Genomic DNA, 19,355 nt, shown 5'->3' with positions numbered 1-19,355 from the left:
ACTCTCCTGTGTCCTGCTGGTGCCATGTGCAGAAGCAAAATCCTTTTACAGCTCTGACACATGCACTCCCTCCTTAGTGCATCCAAGCATCCCCTCAGTCCTTTTGGTCACAGCATGAGACAGGGCACTCACAAAGTCATGTGTCCTCTCTGACCTCTACATCATAAGAGCGGCCATACCGGGTCAAACCAAAAATCTATCTAGCCCAGTATCCTCTCTGCCGACAGTGGCCAATGCCAAGTGCCCCAGAGGGAGAGAACACAACAGGTAATCATCACGTGATCCCTCCCCTGTCATCCATCCCCACACAAACAGAGGCTGGGGTCACCATTCCTATTCACCCTGGCTAATAGCCCTTGATGGATCTAACCTCCAGGAACCTATCTAGCTCTTTTTTGAACCCTGTTAAACTTCTAGTCTTCACAACATCCTCCAGCAAGGAGTTCCACAGGTCGACTGCACTCTGAATGAAGAAAAACGTTCTTTTGTTTGTTTTAAACCTCCTGCTTATTCATTTCATTTGGTGACCCTAAATTCTTATATTGTGAGAATTAGTAAATAACTTTTCTTTAAGACTAACTGAAGTGTTGGAGGATAAGCTTTCGTGGGCAAAGACCTACTTTGTCAGATGCATGTACAAAGTGGGTCTTTGCCCACGAAAGCTTATGCTCCTACATTTCAGTTAGTCTATAAGGTGCCACAGGACTCCTCGCCGCTTTTGCAGATTCAGACTAACACGGCTACCCCTCTGATACTTAATTTTTCTTTATTCACTTTTTCCACACCAGTCATGATTTGATAGACCTCAGTCTTATCCCCCGTTAGCCTCCTCTTCTCTAACCTGAAAAGTCCAAATCTTCTTAATATCTCTTCATATGGGACCCGTTCCAAACCCCTCATCATTTTTATTGCCCTTTTCTGATCTTTTTCCAATGCCAATAGATCTTTTCTGAGATGAGGTGACCCCATCTGTATGCTGTATTCAAGATGTGGGTGTACCATAGTTTTATATAGAGGCAATAAGATATTCTCTGTCTTATTCTCTCTCCCTCTCTCAATGATTCCTAACATTCTGGTTGCTTTTTGGCCTGCTGCTGCACACCGAGTGGATGTTTTCAGAGATCTATGTCAGAGAAACTTTTCAGGGTCCCTGCGTTCCACTAAAGAGCACCCTTGTCTGGGGCTTGGATCAGCATTTCCCATTCCAAAAGGATCACTTTGACTCCAATCTTTGGGTCATCTGGGGATGTTTTCTGTGGTGATTTTCTGTTGCTTTCAAATTACTGATGCCTGCACACTCCAAAATAGGGAATTTCTGTTACCGGAGTCCATTGTTCAGAATTCAGTTATCTGGATAAGGAAAATATCATTTTTCAGTTTCAAGAGCAACTCATTTTCTTCACCCATGAGAACAGCCCCCCTGTCCTGCATTGGCTCATTGATTGGAATGGGCCCCATATGAAGAAAGATTAAAAAGACGTGGACTTTTCAGCTTGGAAAAGAGGAGACTAAGGGGGGATATGATAGAGGTCTGTAAAATCATGAGTGGTGTGGGAAGAGTGAATAAGGAACAGTTATTTACATATTCCCACAATATAAGAAGGAAGGGTCACCAAATGAATTTAATAGGCAGTAGGTTTAAAACAAACAGAAGGAAGGGGTTTTTTTTTCACTCAGCACACGGTCAATCTGTGGAACTCCTTGCCAGAGGATGTGGTGAAGGCTAGGACTTTAACAGGGTACAAAAAAGAGCTAGATAGATTCATGTAGGTTGGGTCCATCAATGGCTATGAGCCAGGATGGGTAGGAATCGTGTCCCTGGCCTCTGTTTCTCCAAAGCTGGGTGTCAGGGGAGGGATCATGTGAGGATTACCTGTTGTGTCCTCTTTCTCTGGTACATATGGTATTGGCCACTGTACAGGGTACAGAGCTGGATGGACCATTGGTCTGACCCAGTCTGGCCGTTCCTATGTTCTTATTGTAACATTGTCTGTCCATTCAGGGATCTGTACTACAACCATCAACTTGGGGAAGTCAGGAGAGCATACAGCGTGTGCACGAGACTCTCTTCGGCCTCACAGTGGTTCACCATCTCCTCATCTCCATGTCAGATTCCAACACCACCCACTTCAGTAATCCCTCCAACTTCATCCTGCTGGGCTTTCCTGGCCTGGAGACAACCTACGCCTGGATCTCCATCCCCTTCTGCAGCACATACACCATATCCGTGCTGGGGAATTTCACCATCCTGTTCATTGTCAAGAGGGAGCTGAGCCTCCATGAGCCCATGTACTATTTCCTCTGCATGCTGGCCGTCACCGACCTGGTCTTGTCCACATCCACCCTGCCCAAAACACTGAGCATCTTCTGGTTCAATTCCAGGGAGATCGATTTCAGTGCCTGCCTCACCCAGATGTTCTTCATTCACTGCTTCTTAGCAATCGAGTCGGGGATCTTCGTGGCCATGGCGTTGGATCGCTACGTGGCCATCTGCCATCCCCTGAGACATTCCACCATCCTCACAAACTCTGTGGTGGCCAAGATCGGCCTGGCTGTGTTGCTGCGTGGTGACATGCTGACATTACCCTTTACTTACATAGGAAGTCGGTGGCCGTATTGCATGACCAACATCATCGCTCACTCACATTGCGAGTACATCGCCGTGGTGAGGCTGGCCTGTGGGGACACCCGTATCAGTAGTTACTATGGCCTCTTTGTAGTTTTCTTCGTGACTGGTCTGGATTTGTTTTTTATATCCGTGTCCTATACTCAGATCCTCAGGGCCATCTTCAGACTCCCCACCAAGGACGCCCGGCTCAAGACTTTTGGGACGTGTGGCTCTCACCTCTTTGCCATCCTCTCCTTTTACACCCCAGGTCTCTTCTCCTTCCTCACACAGCGGTTTGGCCAGAATGTGGCCCTGCATTTCCGCATTCTCATTGGTAATGTGTACCTCCTGGTGCCCCCCATGCTGAACCCCATCATCTACGGGGTGAAGACGAGACAGATCCGGGACAGGCTTCTCCAACTCTTTAGTTGTAAAGGGAGCTAAAATTTTCTCCTGGTGCTCTGGCTCACTGACGAAGAGCTTTTCAACTTCAGATTGGGTTGGATATTCTTTCCTGAATCACTTAGGGTTTGTTTACACTTGCAGCCTAATTTGAAATAGGGCTGCAAATGTAAGCATTCAAAATTGCAAATCAAGCCTGGGATTTAAATATCCCGCGCTTGATTTGCATCTTCCTGGCCGGGCGCCATTTTTGAAATTGACAAGCCTGGAATAACTGCCTGTGTCGACTCGCGGCAGTGAAACGGGCATTCAAAATAAAGCCCTATTTCAAAATACCTGTTATTCCTCCTCTAATGAGGTTTAACCATTATTTCAAAATAGGGTTTTATTTCGAACACCCGTTTCACTACTGCATGTAGACACAGGCAGTTATTCTGGGCTTGTCAATTTCAAAAAATGGCACCCGGCCAGGAAGATGCAAATCAAGCGCGGGATATTTAAATCCCAGGCTTGATTTGCAATTTCGAATGCGTACATTTGTAGCCCTATTTTGAATTTGGCTGCAAGTGCAGACATATTCTTAAGGTGTGTCTAGACTATAGTGTTTTTTCAAAAAAAAAAGGAGCCTTTTTTCAAAAAAAACTATCCCTGTGTCTCGACCTCCGCCGTGTTCAGTCAACGGTAAATCAAAAGAACGTGGTGGTTTTGTCGATGGTGGTAAACCTTGTTTTACGAGGAAGAATGCCTTTTTCGACTGAGATCTGTCAACAAAAGGTGTGTGCGGACACAGAGAGCCAGTTCTGTCGACAAAAAAGGCCCCCAGGAAGACACCCTGGTGGACAGTCCAGCCTTTACTTGTTGAGCACCTCTGTGGTTCCTGGCCGCAGCCTCTTAAAGGCACAGGCATCCAGACAGGCCTTGCTGTCCGGCAGCTAGCCAGAGCACCCGTGTCAGCCATGCTGGCCATGTCCCAGTCTCAAGGCCCCCCTGGCCCTTCTCGGGACAGTGAGGTGAATCCACTCAGGGGCACCAAAAAGTGGGCACCAGCCTGGTCAGGGCCAGAAATTAAAAACCTGCTGGAGGTCTGGTCCCAGGAAGAAGCCCTTGACGCCCTGCAGACATGCCGCAGGAATGTGGAGGTCTGAGCAGTGTATGGCCCAGGGTCTCAGAATTTGGCCTTTCGTGGTGAGTCTATTAACTCATTTCATCCTGAGGGATCCGCTATACTGTTCAAATGCAGACACCTCAGGGCTCTAGGCTACCCATCAGGGGGCAAAGGGGACAGACCAAAATGGGACATTTTGGCCCATATAACTGGACCCAATCCATTGCCTGAAGAAACAGTCCTAGGATGTTTCCTGACCGGGCAGTGTGAAAAGGACCAGAGCTTCCCTTTCGGTCTGACCATGCACACGTTGGCCTGGGCTTGACAAGCGGGGCAGCTCCCATTATCACAGGGATTCCCCTCAGTTTGCCGAATCCCACTCATCGCTGACCCCAACACCTCCCATGTTGATCATTGACATGGGTGGGCATGGGTGTGGGTCTCATGAGGCCACATCTGGAGTATTGTGTCCAGGTCTGGGCCCCCACTATAGAAAGGATGTGGACGCATTGGAGAGGGTCCAGCGGAGGGCGACCAAAATGATCAGGAGGTTGGAGCACATGACCTACGAGGAGAGTGAGGGATTTGGGCTTGTTTAGTCTGCAGAAGAGAAGAGTGAGGGGGGATTTGAGAGCAGCCTGCGACTTCCTGAAGGGGGGTTCCAAAGAGGCTGGAGAGAGGCTGTTCTCAATGGTGGCAGGTGGCAGAATGAGGAGCGATGGTCTCAAGTTGCAGTGGGGGAGGTCTAGGTTGGATATTAGGAAAAACTCTTTCCCTAGGAGGGTTGGGAAGCACTGGGCTGGGTTCCCTAGGGAGGGGGTGGAATCTCCATCCTTAGAGGTGTTTCAGTCCTGGCTTGACACAGCCCTGGCTGGGATGATGAAGTCGGGGTTGGTTCTGCTTTGGGCAGGGGGCTGGACTCGATGACTCCTGAGGTCTGTGCCTGCCCTGGGATTTTAGAATTTTAGGATTATCACACAGGCCTACCCAGTCCCAGTCCCCGTCCCAGAGGGGTAAGTCCCAGAGGTGTGACCTTCAGAATGGAAACAGGCTGGTGACTGGACACACATCTCTCTCTGGCTACGTCTACACTGGCATGATTTTCCGGAAATGCTTTTAATGGAAAAGTTTTCCATTACAAGCATTTTCGAAAAAGCGCGTCTAGATTGGCAGGATACTTTTCCGGAAAAGCACTTTTTGCAGAAAAGCGTCCGTGGCCAATCTAGACACGCTTTTCCGCAAAAAAGCCCCAATCGCTATTTTTGCGATCGGGGCTTTTTTGTGGAAAACACTACTGTGCTGTCTACACTGGCCCTTTTGCACAAAAGTCTTTCGGAAAAAGACTTTTGCCCGAACGGGAGCAGCACAGTATTTCCGGAAAATCACTGATGATTTTACAGGAGATCGTCAGTGCTTTTCCGGAAATTCAAGCGGCCAGTGTAGACAGCTGGCAAGTTTTTCCAGAAAAGCGGCTGATTTTCCGGAAAAATTTGCCAGTCTAGACACAGTTTCCGTATCTGTGCTTCTGTGTCCTTTAGCCAGTGTTAGGAGTAAGAAATCATTAAGGGAACTTCTAAAAGGGAGATGCGAACTTTTAATACTGTGGGTCTCCCGTACTCTCTCAGCTGCTCCCTGCGTCGGGCAGGGTATGGGTTACTGAGGGAGGTGGGGGAAAGTCCGTCCCTTCAGGATTTTAACACCACGCTTGACAAAGCCTGAGCTGGAACGATTGAGTCGGGGTGGGGCTGAGGTCTTTTCCAAGGCTAATCTCCTCTGGTTCTATGACACGAGAGGAAATGAACTGAGAGGGCAGAAGAAAATCCAGCGGGCACAAGAATCCAGTCTCTCTGCTGCCTACAGGAACCACCTTTCCACAGGGCCATTTCGGCAGGAGGTGGAGGCCTTCATCCCCTGACAAGCCCTGACTGCCCTCCGTCCCCAGGGACACGGCGTGGGTGTGGCTTTAAGTGAGTCGGTTCCTCCCAAGCAACTCCAGGGGCTGTGCTGGGTGGGTAGGTCCGTGAGTGGGAGAGGAAGTGGCATCCTCCCCCACCCCCCGCAGGAGCGGGAAGATCCCACACACCAGCTAGTTCTGAAACCCTCGGATGCACCTTGAGAGGGTGTTGAAGACTTTGACTCCCTCTTTCCTCTGCCCCCTTCCCCTAGCCAAAGACCAGTCCATGCCAGAGCGGGAGTCCATGGGGAAGAGACTCTGGTTACAGCAGGGAAGTCAGGACTCCTGGTTTCGGTCTTCCATCCTGACATTCAATCTGTGAGAGACCTTGGCCGAAGCAGCTCACCCCGTGCCTCAGTTTACCTATCAGCACAATGGGGATAGGTTCCTAGCCACTGTCCTTTGGTGGGTCTTGGAAAGATCCTCCAAAGAAAACTGCTGCAGTGGGTGAAGATAGTTACTGACAACTGCTGGTCTCTGCTCTCCGAGGCTATATCCATACCGCAGTGTTCTTTCAGAATAGCAGACAGTATTCTGAAATAGCATAGTTTGCTTCTCCACTACAAACAGTTCTTTTGACATAATGTCAAATTAATGTCAAGCTGGAGGATTTCTTACTCTGACTCCTGTAACCCTCATTGTACGAGGAGGAAGGGAAGTCGAAGGAAGAGAGGGCCTCTTCAGACTTCCTGCTGTGTAGACAGCGCCGAAAGCCGAACTAAGCTATTTCGACTTCAGCTACGCAATGGATATAGCTCAAATTGGGGAGCTTATTTCAGCTTTAGCACTGCTGTGGAAATGTGCCCTAAGAGACAGCTCTGTGGGTGTGTCTAGACTACATGCCTCCGTCGACGGAGGCATGTAGATTAGACAGATCGGCAGAGGGAAATGAAGCCGCGATTAAAATAATCGCGGCTTCATTTAAATTTAAATGGCTGCCCCGCTCTGCCGATCAGCTGTTTGTCGGCAGATCGGGGCAGTCTGGAAGCGCCGCGTCGACAAAGAAGCCTTTCTTGATCGGCACAGGTATGCCTCGTGAAACCAGGTTTACCAGTGCCAATCAAGAAAGGCTTCTTTGTCGACGTGGCGCGTCCAGACTGCCCCGATCTGCCGACAAACAGCTGATCGGCAGAGCGGAGCAGCCATTTAAATTTAAATGAAGCCGCGATTAGTTTAATTGCAGCTTCATTTCCCTCTGCCGATCTGTCTAATCTACATGCCTCCGTCGACGGAGGCATGTAGTTTAGACGTACCCTGTGTATCTGCAGGAAGTGTTCAGGTCTCCCCCTGGTCATCTTTCTCCAGAGCTGTCTGTCTGCCACCTACCCAGCCATCCTGGGCATTTCTGGGGGAAAAGAGTCTGGGGATATCATGACACTATGTCCTAATCATATACACAGAGAAGCCAATTACTCCCCGTCCCGGTGCGCAGCCCAGGAGTTCTTGCCTTTTGGGAAGGGCCCTTCATTAGAGCTGACTCCCAAGGCAGCAGCCTGGTCTCCAGTCTGTTTACACTGATACATTCACTCCTCCGCTACAGTGTGAGCGAACCCCACTGGGGCTGCACAGAGCTATCTTATAAAGGGGAACAGCCCTGGGTCTGCTTTCAGCCACGGACATTTCCGGGGATGCTGGGGTGAGTGATGTGTGGGGCAGGGTGACCTGAGGGGGCTTCTCAGGGAAGACACGCATGTTTCCAGATTCCCAGATGCCCACCTCTTGCTGAAGATGCACCAGTCAATGTGGACAGGGGCTAGTGAGTAAGTCTGTGACCCTTCCTACTCTGGACAACAGCCATCACATTTCGAGAAGACCTGTGAGTAATTAGACCAGTGTATTATCTCCCAGGGTTCTCTGTCCATGAACATCTTGCGGGATTGTCTTTCTTATCAGATAAGTGGGCGATGCTGTCTGAGTCTCTGGCTACGTCTACACTGGCCCCTTTTCCGGAAGGGGCATGTAAATTTCACTAGTCGTCGTAGGGAAATCCGTGGGGGATTTAAATATCCCCCGCGGCATTTAAATAAAAATGTCCGCTGCTTTTTTCCGGCTTTTAAAAAAGCCGGAAAAGAGCATCTAGTCTGGCCCCGATCCTCCGGAAAAAGTGCCCTTTTCCGGAGGCTCTTATTCCTACTTTGAAGGGCACTTTTTCCGGAGGATCGGGGCCAGTCTAGACGCTCTTTTCCGGCTTTTTTAAAAGCCGGAAAAAAGCGGCGGACATTTTTATTTAAATGCCGCGGGGGATATTTAAATCCCCCGCGGATTTCCCTACGACGACTAGTGAAATTTACATGCCCCTTCCGGAAAAGGGGCCAGTGTAGACGTAGCCTCTCTGTTTGTCTCTTTTCTGTCTCCTCTCCTGTTTTTCAACGTCCTTTTCAAAATATGCCCCCCGCCTGAATATGGATGGTTCCACCTGTGCCAGGGACAGAGATAAAACCCTTCCTCTGCTCCAACTCACCACTCCCCAGTTCACGCGCACGATGGTTTGGTTGGCCCCAACTATACCTAAATCCCTTTCCGGGTTCCTGGGTCCACGTGGACCATGTGTCCCAGTCAGTGGACCAGGCCTGCATTACCTGTTCTGAGGGGACAACTTTTCGTGTGGCTCTGTTACAATGTTCTAGCTCCATCGGTGAGCTGGCCCCGGCCAGCTCATTCTAACCCCTCCGCCGATCCATGGAGCATAGCCAGATTTTATCGTCGGCCATTTTATCTTTGCTTCCACATCATTCATCGAAATAATGGTGAGCATCTGGCCTACCACTGATCCCCGCTTGACCCCAGTGGATACATCCCTATTTTCCACTGGCCATTGTTTTCAGAGATCCGTGAGTCAGCCAGTGTTTGGTCGATTTTCCAACCTCTCTGCTAATATTACATTTTTTTAGCTTAGTAATTCAAATGCCTCTAAGAAATCATATTCTATTGCATCGGCCAAGTTCACTTGAACAGCCAAAAGTTTACTTTCAATAAAGGATGAAACTGGCAAGGCCTGTTTTCCATAAACCCTGTGGCTGACTGGCATTAATTAAGCCTTTTTTTTATTTACTAATCCCATACCGGCTTTTCCATTGTTTTCTGACCTTGTCAAATCATTTTTATTATCCTCCCATTTTTATGCCTTACTTACAGTTAGCAGAGATCTGTCAGGTATTTCCCGTTTAAAAATGGCTTTGCGCTTGCCTTATTGTATTCTTCTGCTCCCGAATGAGAGTGTGAGTGATTGGCCAGTTCGTAATTCTCTTCTTCATAACTCTCATGTTCCACTGTACAAGCTTTTTACATCCTCCATGACTGCTAATAGACCGGAAAGTTTTTCATCACATTTATTTTGTTCTTAACATATTTAAAAACCACTTTTATTTTATCTTTCGTCCTGCCGAGTATGTGTTTTTCCCCGTTGTTTTTTTACAGCCCTGGCCAATTTTAATACTTTCCTATATAAATAGCTTGTTATTTTCCACTCATCCCATTAATTCCATATTCTCCCCCACCCTTTTGCTGACGGTCGTTACCACTGTGTTGGGTTTTTAGCCAAAGTTGCACCTTGTTTGTGGAATTGAGGATTCCTAACTATCTAATAAATTCCTCTTAAAGAACACCCTATTTGTATTCTCATGCCCTGGAATAAATTGTTTTCCCCAATCCGTTTTGCTGATAAGTTGCCTCTGTGTTGCTGATAATTTGCCTCCGTCTATATATGTTACTGCTTGGGAACTGTTTTCTCTCCATTGGAATATAATCCCTTCCCATTTTTTAATTTTTTTCTCCTCTAACTGATGACCTCCCCCCCTCCCACTTTGTCTTTTCTTTCAACATTCCCAAACCCTTCAGTCTGTCTTATCACATCCTCCTTCACACTGTCAGCCTGGCACGGAAACCCTCCCCCTCTTTGCACTATCCTTTCTAGAGACGGGAGGCGTGGCTAGACTGCGGGGGTTTTTTTGGATCCCAGAGATATCCCAAAAAAACTCCGCCGCATCCAGATAATTTGTTTGCTCTTCCGCTTTTTTTGTGTGGAAGAGAAAACGTACTCTTTCGGAAGCCCCTGTGTTCCTCGGTCCACGAGGAAGAAGGGGACTTCAGAAAGAGGGCTTTTTTCTGAAATTTGGGCCAGTCTAGACGGGCCAGATTTTGGAAAAGCCTCTTCCTACAAAAGTACCAGAAAAAGATACTCAGAACGCAGAGCGCATTTTCTTATCTTTTTCTGAAAGATCCTTGCAGTCTAGCTGTACCCTGGGTGACCAAAACTGGGCACATATTCAGGGCAGTGTCTTCTCTGACTCATTCCTTTGCACAGAATCATAGACTCTATCATGAACAGGGGGAGTGCTGACCAGCACCCGGTGACTAAGGGGTTAACTCAGGTACCTAGCAAAGGTGTTGGCCAGGGAGCCAGGAGACAGAGTGTTGACATTTGAATTGGATATAAGTTCCTTGCCTCCCTTCTTTGTGGGGGAGAGAGAAACCAAGAGTTGTGAGAGACAGAATGATTTAAACCCAGGCAGAACTACCATCTCGCCGAGGAATTCAGGGCAATGGGAGAGGACTGAACAAAGAGAAATTTAGAACTGAGTACCAGGGAAATGTGAGTCCAGTAGCGATGAGGGTAATCATAAAATCATCGAATACTAGGACTGGAAGGGACCTCGAGAGGTCATTGAGTCCAGTCCCCTGCCCTCATGGCAGGACCAAATACTGTCTAGACCATCCCTGATAGACATTTATCTAACCTACTCTTAAATATCTCCAGAGATGGGGATTCCACAACCTCCCTGAGCAATTTATTCCAGTGTTTGACCACCCTGACAGGTAGGAACTTTTTCCTAATGTCCAACCTAAACCTCCCTTGCTGCAGTTTAAGCCCATTGCTTCTTGTTCTGTCCTCAGAGGCCAAGATGAACAAGTTTTCTCCCTCCTCCTTATGGCACCCTTTTAGATACCTGAAAACGGCTATCATGTCCCCCCTCAATCTTCTCTTTTCTAAATTAAACAAACCCAATTCCTTCAGTCTTCCCTCATAGGTCATGTTCTCTAGATCTTTCATCATTCTTGTTGCTCTTCTCTGGACCCTCTCCAATTTCTCCACATCTTTCTTGAAATGTGGTGCCCAGAACTGAACACAATACTCCAATTGAGGCCTAACCCGCGCAGAGTAGAGTGGAAGAATCACTTCTCGTGTCTTGCTCACAACACACCTGTTAATGCATCCCAGAATCAGGTTTGCTTTTTTTGCAACAGCATCACACTGCTGACTCATTCAGCTTGTGGTCCACAATAACCCTTAGATCCCTTTCTGCCGTACTCCTTCCCAGACAGTCGCTTCCCATTCTGTGTGTGTGAAACTGATTGTTCCTGCCTAAGTGGAGCACTTTGCATTTGCCTTTATTAAACTTCATCCTGTTTACCTCAGACCATTTCTCCAATTTGTCCAGATCATTTTGAATTATGACCTTATCCTCCAGAGCAGTCGCAACCTCTCCCATGGTTTGGTTTGAATTGCTCTGTGTGAATCTCTGACGCCCCTGCCCAATTAATTACCATCTAAGCATTGTGTCAAGACTTTTCTCTGCTTTTTAAATTTGGTTTCCTTAGTTGCGCTGTACATCTAGCAACGACTCATGCTTTCTCCAGTTTATCTTTCATTTTGTAATAAAAGTCATTAATGATTTGATTCATGTGTCCCGGAAGGTTTGTCTGTGTATCTGCATGTCTCCGACTGAGGGGTCAGCTACCAGAGACTGCCGCTTGTTTTTCTCTTTTCTTTATCAAGCTCTTTTGGGGCAAAAGAGCTTGGGGTACCCCAGAGGGTGGTTTCAAGTATTCATCCCTGGGGGTATGTCTACACTACCCCGCTAGTTCGAACTAGCGGGGTAATGTATGCATACCGCACTTGCTAATGAAGCCCGGGATTTGAATTTCCCGGGCTTCATTAGCATAAGCGGGGAGCCGCCATTTTTAAATCCCCGCTGCTTCGAACCCCGTGTAGCGCGGCTACACGGGGCTCGAACTAGGTAGTTCGGACTAGGGTCCTATTCCGAACTACCGGTACTCCTCGTGAAACGAGGTGTACCGGTAGTTCGGAATAGGCACCCTAGTCCGAACTACCTAGTTCGAGCCCCGTGTAGCCGCGCTACACGGGGTTCGAAGCAGCGGGGATTTAAAAATGGCCGCTCCCCGCTTATGCTAATGAAGCCCGGGAAATTCAAATCCCGGGCTTCATTAGCAAGTGCGGTATGCATACATTACCCCGCTAGTTCGAACTAGCGGGGTAGTGTAGACATACCCTGGGTTTTGTTAGGGTTCAAAAAGCACTTGATGGTGGCAGCAAATTCCCCAAAATCTGTGTATTAGAATTTGGGGGGAAGTAGGTTTTGGAGTTCTCTTGTGCATTTGGAGTGTCAGAGTGGGGAACAGTCTTGAGCTAAACAAAAAGACAATAACAAGCTTGTAAAGTCTTTGACTGCTCTCCAGACACCACAAATAAAGTCTCAGAGTGGGGAACAGCCTTGACAGACTCCTAAAACATTAGAACTGGAAGGAACCTTGAGTGGTCATCAAGGCCAGTCCGCTGCCTTCACGGCAGGACTAAGCATGGTCTAGATCATCCCTGACTGGTGCCGGTCCAACTTGCTCTTAAATATCTCCAGGGATGGAGATGCCACAATCCTCCGAGGCAATTTATTCCAGTGTTTAACCACCCTGACCCTAAAGTCCAACCTCAACCTCCTTTGCTGCAGTTTAAGCCCATTGCTTCTGGTCCTGTCCTCAGAGGCCAAAGAGAACAATTTTTCTCCCTCCTCCTTGTAACACACTTTTAGGTACTTGAAAGCTCCTCTCATGTCCCCTCTCAGTCTTCTCCTTTCCAAATTTTACACACCCAATTCTTTCAGTCTTCCCTCATAGCTCATGTCTTCTAGACCTTTCATCATTTTTGTTGTATCTGCACATTGTCTTTGTTTTGGCCACCACAGCAAACAAGCAGGTATTTAAATGTAACAGCTGATATGGAAGCCCTGGTCTTTTCCCTCAGATGCCGTTCTGTTTAGGACAGTTCCATCTAGCATGTGTCTTGGCAAAGGTTGGGGCCTTTTCCACTGTCAGATGTGGTACAACCATGCCTATGCGGAAATCCCTAAGCTTGGCCTGTTGGCCTGGATTTCATTCCACGAAAGAAAAATGATGAATACCCACTCCTGTGTCTTAAGCCGAGACCTATTAACATTTCCACATGATGATGTGCAGGAATGACTGATGTGTGAAACACCATTCAACAGGGCCTTTCCCTTAGCACGATCATGTGTTCATCATTCATTTCTCTGAATAATGAAAATGTCATTTTCCAGTTTGAAGAGCAGCCAATTTTTCGCACCTATGAGACCAGCCCCCGGTACTGTAGAATCTCATGTTAACATTGTCTTTCCATTCAGGCGTCTGTACTGCGACTGTCACCCCAGAAACTGGGCACGTATAGGAAGGCAGAAGAACATACGGTTCATGCAGGAGACACCATTCAGCCCCCGAGTCGGGCCCATCTCCCCTACTCCATGTCTGGTTCCAATACGACCGACTTCACCGACTCAACCATCTTCATCCTGCAGGGCATTCCTGGCCTGGAGGCCGTCCATGCATGGATCTCCATCCCCTTCTGCACTATGTATGCCACAGCTGTCTTGGGGAACTTCACCATCCTCTTCATTGTGAAGAGGGAACCGAGCCTCCATGAGCCCATGTACTATTTCCTCTGCATGCTGGCTGTCACTGACCTGGTCCTGTCTACATCCACCCTGCCAAAAACCCTGAGCATCTTCTGGTTCAATTCCAAGGAGATCGATTTTAGTTCCTGCCTCACCCAGATGTACTTCATGCACTGCTTTTTAGTGATTGAGTCTGGGATCTTCGTGGCCATGGCGTTGGATCGCTATGTGGCCATCTGCCATCCCCTGCGACATTCCACCATCCTCACAAACCCTGTGGTGGCCAAAATCGGCCTGGCTGTGGTGATACGCAGCAGCATTCTCGTACTGCCCACACCCTTCCTAGCAAGATGGTGGCCATATTGCCTAACTAACATCATCCCCCACACACACTGCGAGTACATCGCCGTGGTGAAGCTGGCCTGTGGTGACATCCGCATCAGTAGTTACTATGGCCTCTTTGTGGCTTTCTTTGTGACTGGTCTGGATGTGTTTTTTATATCTGTGTCCTATACTCAGATCCTCAGAGCTATCTTCAGGCTCCCCACAAAGGACGCCCAACTTAAGACTTTTGGGACCTGCGGCTCCCACCTCTTTGCCATCTTAGCTTTTTACATCCCAGCTCTCTTCTCCTTCCTCACACACCGCTTTGGCCAGAACGTGGCCCAGCATTTCCGCATTCTCATTGCCAACGTGTACCTCCTGGTGCCCCCCATGCTGAACCCCATCATCTACGGGGTGAAGACGAGACAGATTCGGGATCGGTTGCTCCAATTCCTGAGTCATAAAGGGACCTAACGTTTTCTCCTGGGGCTCTGGCTTACCCACCAAATTCCATTCTTACATGGTATGGCCTCCCTGGACAACCGTGCCGACTCTGGTGCTGGAACAGTTGGCGGTGGACAGGGTGGCCATACCATGTAAGTATGGTAACAGACCTGGCTGGTGACAGGGTGCTGGGCCTTTGTTCCTGAATCACTGACTGCACACTCAAAAACACTTAGGCTATGTCTAGACTGCAGGCTTCTTTCGAAAGAGGCTCTTTCGAAAGCATCTTTCGAAAGAGCCTCTTTCGAAAGATCACGTCTAGACTGCAGGCGGATCTTTCGAAAGAGAAATCCGCTTTTTCGAAAGAGAGCACCCAGCGAGTCTGGATGCTCTCTTTCAAAGACGGCCTATTTACATTGAAGAACGCCTTCTTTCGAAAGAGGAACTTTATAAAGAAGGCGTTCTTCCTCGTAAATTGAGGTTTACCGCCATCGAAAGAAAAGCCGCGTTCTTTCGAAATAATTTCGAAAGAACGCGGCTTGAGTCTGGACGCAGGGGAAGTTTTTTCGGGAAAAGGCTACTTTTCCCGAAAAAACCCCTGAGTCTGGACACGGCCTTAGGGTATGTCTACACTACAGAGTTAATTTGAAATAACAGACGTTATTTCAAATGAACTGTAATAGCTTTCTACACATACAAACCGCTATTTCGAAATAAATTTGAAATAGCGGAGCCTGTATTTCGAATTAGGTAAATCTCATTCTACGAGGAATAACACCTAATTCGAAATAGCTAATTTGAAATAAGTGCTGTGTAGACACTTATTTCGAATTAGGGGGCCTCCAGCCATTCCCAGTTCCTCCTGGTGGCCACTCTGGGCCAAACCAGGAAAACTCCTTTCCTCTCCTCCAGCCCTGGGGCCCTTAAAGGGGCAGACTTTGGCCACTGGGCATGTGTAAGAGCCAGGCCTGCCAGCAGCTGCAGACCCTCAGCCAGTGGCCACTGGACGGCAGTCACCTCTCTCCCGCCCAGTCCCCCAGCACCCAGGGGCCAGCCAGGGGCCGTAGCTGGTGCGCACCCTCATGGACTAGTGTGGATATTGTGGACCTCATTGAGATTTGGGTGGAGGCCCCCAACTTCCATGATCTCCACACTAGGTAGAGGAATGTGGCCGTCTATGGCTGCATAGTGGCCACCATGGCCAGAAAAGGCCACCGACGCATCCACAAGCAGGTGTGCCTGAAGGTTAAAGAGCTGCGGCAGGCATATACCAGGGCCACCAGGGGCGGCGCCGCAGCAGGGGATGACACGTGCCCCTACTTCCCTGCCCTCGACTGACTCCTGGGGGGCGGGGCGGTCCATGCCAGCCCAGGAGGCAGCGAGCCGGGACCAGAGGGCCCTGACCCATGCACACCAGAGGGGCCACCGCCAACTGTTCCAGCATCGGCAGGGTTGTCCAGGGAGGCCATAACATGTAAGTGCTAGCACTGTCCCCTACCCGGAGAGGGAGACCAGGGACTGCGTGCATGGGCCATACCTCCCACGGATCACGGAACCACCTGTGCATGTGCGAGCACGTGCCATGCCACCCTTGGGCAGGTGGCTCCAGCTGCGTGACACCCAGGGGCCGTGGCCCAATAGGCACATGTGTGTGTGAAGAGACCTGACAGGCTCTCTACCCCAGGGCGCGACCCAGAAGGACGCTCTCCCTTCACATACACCCCTCTACACAGAGGCAATGGACATCTCCCCCCCCCCTCCACCCCAGCCACACTATACATAGCACAGGGGCACAGGAGAGGTAATTTCAGCCCCCACTCCATCTTCCTCGCTCCCCCTACAGCCCAGCTGAGCCACACACTGGCTCCTGGCGCACCCCCCTGCCCAGCGGACCACCTCCTGGCTACCTTCTCACAGCCCAGCTGAGCCATGTGCAGGCTCCTGGGTCCCCACCACTCTACAGCTGCCAGAACTTTCTGATCTTGGAACATCCGTAGTTATGCCAGACCACGGATGTTGCCAGGCCAGAGAATCCGGGATTCTAGGGGTGCATCCTGTACTTCCTTATTTAACAATGAGTAGTCCTGTGGCACCTTAGGGTATGTCTACACTACAGTGCTAATTCAAACTAACTTAATTTGAATTAGTTAATTCGAACTAAGCTAATTCGAATTAGCGCAGCTAGACTTAAAAACTAGTTTGAATTAGTGTTTTGCTAATTTGAACTAGCATGTCCACACAGAGTGGACCCTGAACAGAGGTTAAGGCTGGCCGGAAGCAGTGCCGGCAGGGCATCAGAGGAGGACTTAGAGCGTGGAGCTGCTGTCTCAGGCTAGCCGAGGGCTGTGCTTAAAGGGACCCGACCCCCACCCCGGACAGACAGTTCTCAGGGTTCCCCGCTTGCAAAGCAGTCCTGGCTTAGAGTGCCCTGAGTGCCCACATGAGGACCATCACGGCACTCGGCCACCACCCTGGCTGCACTTGCCGCAGGCTGCCATCTGGGGGGAGCGGGCAATCGGGGGGCTGCAGGAGAGCTTCCACCCCGAGAAGCCCGCAGAGCAAGCCCAGTCCTCCTCATCGGGGGCTCGTACCCCATTCCTCCCTCACCTCCTTCCACTTACCCTTCCCTAGCCCCCCCTTCCTGATGTACAAAATAAAGAAAACGTGTGTTCAAAAATAGAATCTGTCTTTATTGAACAAAACTGGGGGAGACTGGGAAAAGGAGGTGGGAGAGGGGAAGAGAGAGGGTGGGAGAGGGGAGGGCAACTAAAATGATCAGGGGTTTGGAAGAGGTCCCATATGAAGAGAGGCTAAAGAGACTGGGACTTTTCAGTTTAGAGAAGAGGAGATGGAGGGGGGACAGGATAGAGGTCTATAAAAGCAAGAGTGGGGTGGAGAGGGTGCATAAAGAAAAGTTCTCCATTAGTTCCCATAATAGAAGGACTAGAGGACACCAAAGGAAAGGAATGGGTAGCAGGCTTCAAACTAGTAACAGAAAGTTCTTCTTCACAAAGCAAAGAGTCAACCTGTGGAACTCCTTGCTGCAGGAGGCTGTGAAGGCTAGAACTAGAACAGAGTTTAAAGAGAAGTTAGATCAAGTCATGGAGGTTGGGTCCATGGAGTGGTATTAGCCAGGGGGTAGAAATGGTGTCCCTGCCCAAAGTTTGTGGAAGGCTGGAGATGGATGGCACGAGACAAATGGCTTGGTCACTGTCTTTGGTCCATCCCCTCCAAGGTACCTAGGGTTGGCTGCTGTCGGCAGACAGGCTACTGGACTAGATGGACCTTTAGTCTGACCCAGTACGGCCATTCTAAGCTCAGGGCTCAGGGTCAGAACGAGGTGTACCGGTAGTTCGGAATAGGAATCCTAGTCCGAACTACCTAGTTCGAGCCCCGTGTAGCCGCGCTGCACGGGGTTCTAACCAGAGGGGATTTAAAAATGGCGGCTCCCCGCTTATGCAAATGAAGCCCGGGAAATTCAAATCCCGGGCTTCATTTGCAAGTGCGGTATGCCTACATTACCCCGCTAGTTCGAACTAGCGGGGTAGTGTAGACATACCCTAAGTGAGTTAATGTTAGGAATTCTGGCTGTTGGGCCGTGCTGCTCTGCAACCAAGGGGGTATCTGACCAACTCGGGCCATCAGGCCACACAGGGAGACCTATGAAACTGTGGGTGGAAGAAAATGGATGTGTATTGGAGGGCATAGGTGGCCCAGCTTGCTGAGCAGCAGAAGGGACTGGTCTGGCCGCAGCGGGGGTGGGCACCCGGCCTTTCTGGGAAACCAGGCACCAAGAGCTGGGAACCAGGGCCTGGACCTAGAACTTGTTTTGCCTGTGGGCACAGGGGACACCTGAGGAAGGAGTGCCCCTACTGGGTAGGAGCAGGGAGGCCCCACCCCAATGTAAGAAGGAGCTGAACTCCTGCTTGCTATCAGCCAGCTAAAAGGAGAGCCCTGCCCTGGGGGTGGGTGTGCTCACTCAAATGGTTTAGCCCTGCAAGATAATTAACGGTTGATGTGTAAATACATCTCATGCCAAGAGGGGGAGGGAATACGAGGTTTGGTTATGTAAATCCAATTCAGCCAGGGCCGATGGAGGATCGGTTGCTAGAACGGAATGTGATGTATTGTAACTAATTTGGGCTGTTGTGGGGGTCACAAATCATGCGACCCCTAAATGTGGGAACTGTAAAATATGACACCAGTGCTTGCAGGAGAGACACCATCATTGTAAGAGGTCTCACATGAACAAGCCTCCCCCTTCCAGAACTGAGTGAATGTTGTTGGGGGAGAGGGGAAAGGGCTTGAGCCAGCCTGCTCCATGCCTGCCAGGTGTGAGCTGTAGGACTGGTTCAATCTGCCTCCCCCCGCCACTTGTTTTAAGGATAGACCTAAAGCAGACTCCACCAGGAGTCTTTTTGCTACTCCAGTGGAACCTGGAATCTTTTGCAAGCCTAGGTGATGGCTAAAGAGTTGAAATCACTAAGACTATGTCTACACTGGCAGCTTCTTGCACAAGAATAGCTGTTCTTGTGCAAAAAACTTGCCTGCTGTCTACACCGCATGAGCGTTCTTCCGCAAGTAAATTTACAGTACGGCGTTGTAAAACAGAGCTTCGTCTGAAAGGGTGTGTCTAGACTACAGGGTTTTGTCTACAAAAGTGGACTTTTGTCGACAAAACTATACCTGCGTCCACACTGCCTTTGAGTTATGTCGACATAACATCGACAAAACTCAGCAGTTTTGTCGACGTATGTAAACCTCATTCTACGAGGAATAACGCCTTTTTTTGACAGAGTTCTGTCGATAGAAGGCATT

At 49.3% G+C, this 19,355-nt stretch overlaps 2 protein-coding genes across 2 annotated transcripts; both read left to right on the top strand.

The window, feature by feature from the left end:
* Positions 1–2,101: 2,101 nt before the first annotated feature.
* Positions 2,102–6,878, top strand: LOC102445189 (olfactory receptor 52R1-like). The gene is made up of 2 exons (XM_075923047.2): positions 2,102–3,026; positions 6,853–6,878. The coding sequence occupies exons 1-2, from the start codon at positions 2,105–2,107 to the stop codon at positions 6,876–6,878; spliced, it is 948 nt and encodes a 315-aa protein (XP_075779162.2). The 5' UTR covers positions 2,102–2,104.
* A 6,691-nt stretch (positions 6,879–13,569) lies between these two features.
* Positions 13,570–14,567, top strand: LOC102446632 (olfactory receptor 52B2-like). The gene has a single exon (XM_025181532.3). The coding sequence runs from the start codon at positions 13,620–13,622 to the stop codon at positions 14,565–14,567; it is 948 nt and encodes a 315-aa protein (XP_025037317.3). The 5' UTR covers positions 13,570–13,619.
* Positions 14,568–19,355: the final 4,788 nt, after the last annotated feature.

Source organism: Pelodiscus sinensis, chromosome 1 (assembly GCF_052426305.1).
Source record: "Pelodiscus sinensis isolate ZL-2025 chromosome 1, ASM5242630v1, whole genome shotgun sequence".
Lineage (NCBI taxonomy): Eukaryota > Metazoa > Chordata > Testudines > Trionychidae > Pelodiscus > Pelodiscus sinensis.
The sequence above is the reverse complement of the archived record's forward strand: the minus strand, read 5'-3'. Positions and strand labels throughout refer to the sequence as shown.

Bases quoted from the DNA above. Each gene is read 5' to 3' on its own strand.
- LOC102445189 (XM_075923047.2), top strand. From the start codon at position 2,105: ATGTCAGATTCCAACACCACCCACTTCAGTAATCCCTCCAACTTCATC. The intron at 3,027-6,852 runs AACTCTTTAGTT...TATTTCAGCTTT, and splicing joins GATCCGGGACAGGCTTCTCC to AGCACTGCTGTGGAAATGTG.
- LOC102446632 (XM_025181532.3), top strand. From the start codon at position 13,620: ATGTCTGGTTCCAATACGACCGACTTCACCGACTCAACCATCTTCATC.